General features: G+C 58.7%; 1 protein-coding gene across 1 annotated transcript in view; it reads left to right on the top strand.

Annotated features, from left to right (window-relative positions):
* LOC105525932 (synaptotagmin-15) overlaps positions 1-7,141 on the top strand; it is a 10,353-nt gene that overhangs the window by 517 nt on the left and 2,695 nt on the right. The window contains exons 2-7 of the mRNA XM_011961729.1: positions 912-1,116; positions 1,617-1,759; positions 2,622-2,917; positions 4,475-4,645; positions 5,238-5,358; positions 6,341-6,520. Of these exons, the coding sequence (XP_011817119.1) occupies positions 912-1,116; positions 1,617-1,759; positions 2,622-2,917; positions 4,475-4,645; positions 5,238-5,358; positions 6,341-6,520 (1,116 nt within the window). The remainder of the gene's footprint in view (positions 1-911; positions 1,117-1,616; positions 1,760-2,621; positions 2,918-4,474; positions 4,646-5,237; positions 5,359-6,340; positions 6,521-7,141) is intronic.

The following is a 7,141-nucleotide window of genomic DNA, read 5'->3' as shown; positions in this document are numbered from 1 at the left end:
CGCTGGGGCGCATCGCCTGCCCTGCCCGGCTCGGCGCGCTCCTGGAGGGGCGCTGGGATGGAGTGGAAGCTGAGGCCCGGTCCTCGCGGTCAGTTGCGGCTTAGGAGGTGTGGAGGGGTCCAGCCTTCTCACCACCCCACCCAGTCCAGATCCCTGAGACCGGAATGCCCCGCGGCCGCACGTCACCCTAAGGGAGCCACGTTTTTTGGCCCGCCCCAGGTCCCAGGGGTTGGAACCCAGCGTCTGAGCACCCCCGGGGCGAAGCCTCCTGGGTCCCCCAAATGAGGACATGTGAGGGTCAGCAACAAAGGGGCCTTGCCCCCTCCTCCTCCCCACCCCGTCCACCGCCTCCCACCAACTCCCCTAAGAGCATGCTCACCTTGATAGAGGGCTAGGGAAGGGAGGGGGTGTTAGAGAAGAGTCCAGCCTTGTAGCAGGTTCCAGGGCCCCAGAGGGAAGATGTCTGATTGCAGACCGGGAGGAAGGTACCTTTCAGGGCTTTCCTTTACTGACTGCGTCCACACCCCTGCTCCCCTCCTGGCCTCAACAAGAGCCCAGGGGATATGGAGGTTCTGGTGAGGGCAGGTTTGATTTCTACTCGGAAGCGCAAGGAAATGGCTTCTTTAAGCCAGAATCCCAAGGGCAGGGCCAGCTGTTTTCCAAGGAAAACCAGAAGGTTCTGCCCAGGGCCCTCAGACCCTGAGGTAAACAGCTTCTCCTCTGAGAGCTGGCGGAACCCAGCCAGCAGCAGCCCTCCTGGAACCCCTCCCCCCGCAGACCTGCTCCTATCACTCCTGAGATCAAACCCAGAGGCAGGGTTGCTGCCCCAGTTCTGCCCCAGCAGGCCAGGGCTGTGAGGGAGAGTGGCTTTCCCAGGCAGGCATCATAGTACTGGTGGTCTCTGCCCCCAGAGCAGCTGGCCCTGGTGATTGGGGGCACCATCGGGGGGCTGCTGCTGCTGCTGTTGATCGGGGCAAGCTGCTGTCTGTGGAGAAGGTTCTGTGCCACCCTCACCTATGAGGAGCTGCCTGGGACACCAGCCATGGCCAGAGCAGCCGCCTCCAGTGGGCAGCAGGACAGGCCCTGCCAGCCGCATGCTAGGACCCAACTGAGCAGGTGAGGCAGGATGTGGGGCCAAGTGGGCCCATTTCCCTCGGGGTGGGGTCGAAAAGGAAAGTTCTGTTTATGGGAGTGCCTCTTCTATGCTGCTTCGGTGCTGGGAGCTATCACAAAGAAACCCCAGAAACCTCACATCAGCTATTAGGCAGGTATTATGAAATCCATGTTCCAGGTGAGGGAACCGAGGCTTAGTGCACATAAGCAACAGGTCCAGAGAACACAATTAGTAAGTGGCAGAACAGGAATTCAAACTCAGACTGGCTGACACTGTCAGGGGCTGGCTGTGTTCCTTCTCCAAATCCCACTGCTGTGTATGTGTATGTGTGTGTGTGTATGTGTGTTGCCTGATATGGGCCCAGAAAATGGTGCCCTGGCCTCTTCCTGGCTCCTGATGGCTTTTCTTCCTCTAGCCCCTGGTGCTCAGCCGTCTTGGCTAAGCGCTCTGAGACCACACCATTTACTTGCTACCTACATGTTGTCTCCCTGACTCTGGACAGGCCACCAGATGTGCCATTCGTGGTGCCCCCTTCCCTTCAAGGCCGAGATTGGGTGCCCCTGCACAGTGGAGAGTGGACCCATGCCCCATGGGACTCCTGCCCGGCATCAGAGCTTCTGCCTCACACCCCTAGTGGCGGCCTTGGTGAGTGTCCCTGCCAGGGCTGCCCAGAGGTCAGGGTCTACTCAGGTGGCCCCATCTGCTTTCACCAGCTTGGCTCTGGAACACAACCTGAACCAGCCAGGGATGACAGGGTTGCCCAGGGACCACTGTTTCTGGGTGCTTTCATTTATGAAGTGCTTGCTGCACCCCATGAGGGTGAGATATGGCCTTGGGTGCTGATTTGGAGTGAGACCTCACCATGACTCTGCCGGGGAGGAATTATCACCCCATTTTACATAGTCACAAACAGGCTGTAAGCAACAGACTGGGATTGGAACCCAGGCATGCCATGTACAGAACTTGTGCTGGCTCCCACTCTAGGATGATGGGTTGGTTGAACAAGAGGACAGAATGGTAGGGGCTGCAAGCACAGCTTTCTGCCACCTCTTTGCCCTGAAGACCTACCAAAAGACCATCCCAGGAACCACCCAATAATCACCTTGGCCCTTCTAATTTGAAGAGGAAGAAGAAAGGCAATGCTTTATCACTGAGTCATGCCCTAGACACCATGGAAGGGGACCAGGAGGGGTGATAGGCACTGTATCCTTGAAACAGGTCCTGACCTCCAAGGATGGGGGCCAATCCCAGGAGGCAGGACTCTGCTAGGATCCCCAGCCTGGCCATGCAATGCCTACACGCTGAGAAGGTTTCCTGGAGGAGCTGCACCAGAGAGAGGGGATGTGTTTAGCCTGGTGAGGAGAGTGGGGCAGATGTGGTCAGGCTAGCTGAGGCTCAGCAGAGAGGGATGGGCCAGGATGGGGTGGGAGCCCAGAACTTGCCACTGTCTCCCATGCCCCTGCCTTGCCTTCCTCTGGCCTGTCAGCCTTCCCATCCTCTGTTATAGGAGATGCATGTATGGTAGGGGCTATCAACCCAGAGCTGTACAAGTTCCCAGAGGACAAAAGTGAGACCGACTTCCCTGCTGACTGCCTGGGGCGGCTGTGGTTCTCGGTGGAATATGAGCAGGAGGCTGAGCGGCTGCTGGTGGGCTTGATCAAGGCACGGCACCTGCAAGCCCCCTCAGAGACCTGCAGCCCCCTGGTGAAGCTCTACCTGCTGCCCGATGAACGGCGCTTCCTCCAGTCCAAGACCAAACGCAAAACCTCCAACCCGCAGTTTGACGAGCACTTCATCTTCCAGGTACAGCCTCTGGAGAAGGCAGGGTCTGGTGCCCTCCGCGTTGCTGGGAAGGTGCAGACCTGCAGGAGAGCTGAGCCTCCTGTACCAGCCAGGGCACTGCAGCCCCCGGGACCCTTGATGCCACCAGCTCTGCTTTACCTAGCCTGCTAGGTTAAGGCCTATCGGAGCCGATCCCTGATAGAGAGGCAGGGGAGAGACTTGGTGAGTAGTGACCAGAGGCCTGGGCTCCCCTGTTCTGACTGCCTGGAGGAGAGTGGGTGAAAACACAATTTTAGAGCAACTACTGAATGCCAGGCCCTGGCCTGTGGGGCTCAGGGAAATTTTCCCAAAGGAGTGGAGCAGTATGGGGTTTCTGGCAAGTTTATCCAAGGAGGGCAAAAGACCGGCCTTAGCGTGAGTGCAGGAGCTTCCTGTGCTGTAAGAGGCCAGGGCGGGGGCCCAAGTACCCTCCCAGGGTAGGTGTGGTGCCTTGCTGCACTTTGGGCTGGCCGGCTCAGGCTCTGGAAGTGGAGAGGCTGTTGGGGCACCGAGCCAGTTTCACAGGGGCCTGGGAGCCTTAGCAGGTGACTGGGGGCCCTTGGGGAAGTAGCCATCGAGACCTGCCAAGAGGCCTTGGACAAACATGTTCTCAAGAGCTGGGTGGCAAGCTAGCCAAGAGGTGAGGTGCAGCCAGTCAGCTTTCAGGAGCAGTGTGACTGCTGAGGCCAGGGCCATCACTTGTGCCTTCCGCCCTGGCTGAGAGCTGGGAAGAGGGGTGCCATCAGGCCTGGTCCTGGGCCGTCTTTCTGAGGCCAGGGCTGTGAGAATTCAAAGGTGAATCGCACTTCTCCAGACGTCAGAATCCAAGGCTGCAGCCTTGCTGACGTGCAACACGTCATGCTTGCAGGAAAATTTTTCTTGGCTCATCACTTACCCACTCTATCTCACCCCAACTTGATCCAGTCCCTCTGTGCCTCCAAAGGGAAGGGGGAAAGGGAGAAGGGGAAAGAGAAGAAAATCAATATTAATGGGCCATCTGCTGTAGGTCAGACACTGTGATTGGGGTTTTACAACCAGAGAGGAAGACACATGACCCCCATTTCACAGGCAAGGAGGCCAAATCTCAGGGAGGGGAGGACTGGTATGCCCAGCTCTGACAGCAGAGACAGGCCGGTGCTCGGGCTCCTGGGCCTTTGCTACAGCGCTGGGTGGTGGCGGGGCCACACTCACCATGCAGCCGTGTCACTCAGTGCTCCGGTTAAACGGCAGATTCCAATTCATGGGTCTGGGCTGGGGCCCAAGATCCTGCATTTCTAACAGGGCTCCAGGTGGTGGTGTACGGATGCTGCAGGTCCTCGGACCACACTCTGCATAGCAAGGTCCTGGCACCTACCCCCACTTTCCAGGGGTACACAGCTCTGCTGCTAAGAAGGGTCCCCTGAAAATCCCTAGGTTTGGGGTGTGGGTCCCTGGTTGAGACACCCGTTCTCAAAAGCACCCATATCCAGAATAACGAGTCACACCATCCCATCCCCTACCACCACTCCTGACCCTGGCCGGTGTCCTTGTCTCCCCCAGGTGTCCAGCAAGACTGTCACCCAGAGGGTGCTGAAGTTCTCTGTCTACCACGTGGACAGGCAGAGGAAGCACCAGCTCCTGGGCCAGGTGCTATTCCCCTTGAAGAATGAGACCCTGGCGGGGGACTGCCGGCGTGTCATCTGGAGAGACCTGGAGGCCGAGAGCCTGGAGGTAAGGTCGAGGTTACCATGCCTGTGCCACTGAGCATCAGCCGGCAGGTGTGCACAGGGTCCAGCACCTGCTGGCAGCGTCAGCCCTCAGCATCCCGCACACCACCCTATAACAGTGACTCAGGGAGGAGGGCCTAGGCCCTGAGCAGCATGGGACAGAGGGGAACAGACCTGCCCCTGGGCAGGGAGGGGCTGCTTGAGGTCCTGTTGTCACACTGGCCATCAGACCCCCTGGAGCAACCTGAAATATCCACATTTGGATTCCCATCTAGGTCAGACAGCTGTGAGAGGTGACACCACAAATGGTCCAGCCCAGGGAAATGTTTCCCCCAGCCCACCATCCCCGGGAAGTCCCCAGCTGGCTCAGACCTGGGTGTGACTCCTTAGCTCTGGTCCACAGGACTGCACAAGCCCCTTAAACTCTCCAGACCACAGTTGCCCTGTCCTTAAAATGGCAGTGGAATTCAAAGGGGACCATGTGAGTGTGTCGCATGGACGGCTGGGAGGAAGCGGGAAGCTCTCTGGGGGTTCTCTGACCCCTTCAGCACCTGCCAGAGTAACAGGGTGGGGTGCTTCCACCTTGGCCTCCCCAGCCCCCCTCGGAGTTTGGCGACCTCCAGTTCTGCCTCAGCTACAACGACTACCTGAGCCGTCTGACGGTGGTTGTGCTGCGTGCCAGGGGCCTCCAGCTCCAGGAGGACAGAGGCATTGTCAGTGAGTTCCTCCCTTTCCTCCTGGGGAAGGTCCCGCCCACTGAGCTTACAGCCTGGGGCTACAGTCCAGCCTCACCCCTGACCATCCAGTTTCTGCTTGCATACACCCTATCACGGAGTGCTCACTACCTCACAAGACATGCTCTCCCTCAGTAGACAGTTCTGGTGCAGGAAGCCTCTTCCTATGTTGAACCCAAAGCTGCATCTCCTCAGCCTCCCCCACTAAGGGTTCTAACCCAACCACAATACCAGGCCCTGCCCCGCTGTTTCCCAAGGCAGCGTCTTGGCTCTTTGAACTGTCATGTCTGCATCCACCTCCACCTTCCCATCAGCTACGTGGGTCCAGTTCCTCAACGGTGAGGCCCGCACCTCCCTCCCCCCAGGGGAAGGGCCCCCGACTCCATGGGCACTGATGCTTGGCCTCCCAGAACACAGGAGCTGCAGGAGGGGAGGCCTTGGCTCACCCCACACGTCCCACCCCATTTGGGCTCACCCCACACATCCCACGCACCCCAGTGAGGTGGTGGCGATCAGTCACCTGTTTGTGTTCACGCCTGGGGTCACCGTAAGCCAGGCAGGATCCAGACCTTCCACTGTGACTCTGACCCTCACCCACCAAATCTTAACTCTCTGTACGAGGTGTTTAAGGGGCCCCAGGGAGCCTGGGGACCCAGTGAGCAGCCCCCCAACAGGGAGGGACAGGCATGTGGTGCCAGGCTCTGGTAAACCAGGGCCTGCCGGAGCCGTGGGTACTTTCTTGATGCAAAGAGGAAGGAAAAGGAAGGGAGTGGAGCCCCGCCTAGGCTGCAGGGCAGTGCACTCAGCCGGCTTCCTCTGGTCATGCCCGCGGGGCCACAGCACCGTGTGAGGGGTGGGGCCCTGGCGCCTAGCTTGGGCACGTGCCCTCCTTGCCGGACCTCCCACAGGCAGGGGCTCGGCTCCCGCCCACCTCTGCCAGCCCACTAGTGCTCACTGTTCCCCAGGTGTGTTTGTCAAAGTGTCTCTGATGAACCACAACAAGTTTGTCAAGTGCAAGAAGACTTCAGCTGTGCTGGGCTCCATCAATCCTGTGTACAATGAGACCTTCAGCTTCAAGGCCGATGCCACCGAGTTGGATACCGCTAGCCTCAGCCTGACCGTGGTGCAGAACACGGAAGGGGACAGTAAGTCCGCACCCCACCCCGGGCTGCTGGGACGGGGACCACAAGGGGCTGCCGAGTGTTCAGGCAGAGGAAGCGCCTCCTGTCCTGACCTCGGAAGGAGCTGTACGAGCTCCCTCCCTGGTTAAGGAAAGTAGTGCTCAGAGAGGCTGAAATACTTGCCCAAGGATACACAGCTTGCCAGCAGGAGGCCTGGGTTTCATGCCCAGCTTTAGTCCGGTTGAGCTTTGTCTGTGGCACCTTAGAAACAGGTTAACATGGTGGCTTACGTCTGTAATCCCAGCACCTTGGGAGGCCAAGGCGGGTGGATCACTTGAGTTCAGGAGTTCAAGACCAGCCTGGCCAACACGGTGAAACTCCCGTCTCTACTAAAAATACAGTAATTAGCTGGGCATGGTGGCACATGCTTGTAATCCCAGCCACTTGGGAGGCTGAGGCGGGAGGATCTCTTGAACCCAGGAGGCGAGGCTGCTGAATCTGTCAAAAAAAAAAAAAAGGGGGCCAGGCACAGTGGCTCATGCCTGTAATCCCAGCCCTCTGGGAGGCCGAGGTAGGCGGATCACGAGGTCAGGAGATCGAGACCATCCTGGCTAACATGGTGAAACCCCGTCTCTACTAAAAATA

This window comes from Colobus angolensis, unplaced genomic scaffold, assembly GCF_000951035.1.
Source record: "Colobus angolensis palliatus isolate OR3802 unplaced genomic scaffold, Cang.pa_1.0 Scaffold567, whole genome shotgun sequence".
NCBI classification, from domain to species: domain Eukaryota; kingdom Metazoa; phylum Chordata; class Mammalia; order Primates; family Cercopithecidae; genus Colobus; species Colobus angolensis.
Note: the sequence above shows the minus strand (reverse complement) of the source record. Positions and strands in the feature narration are given on the sequence as shown.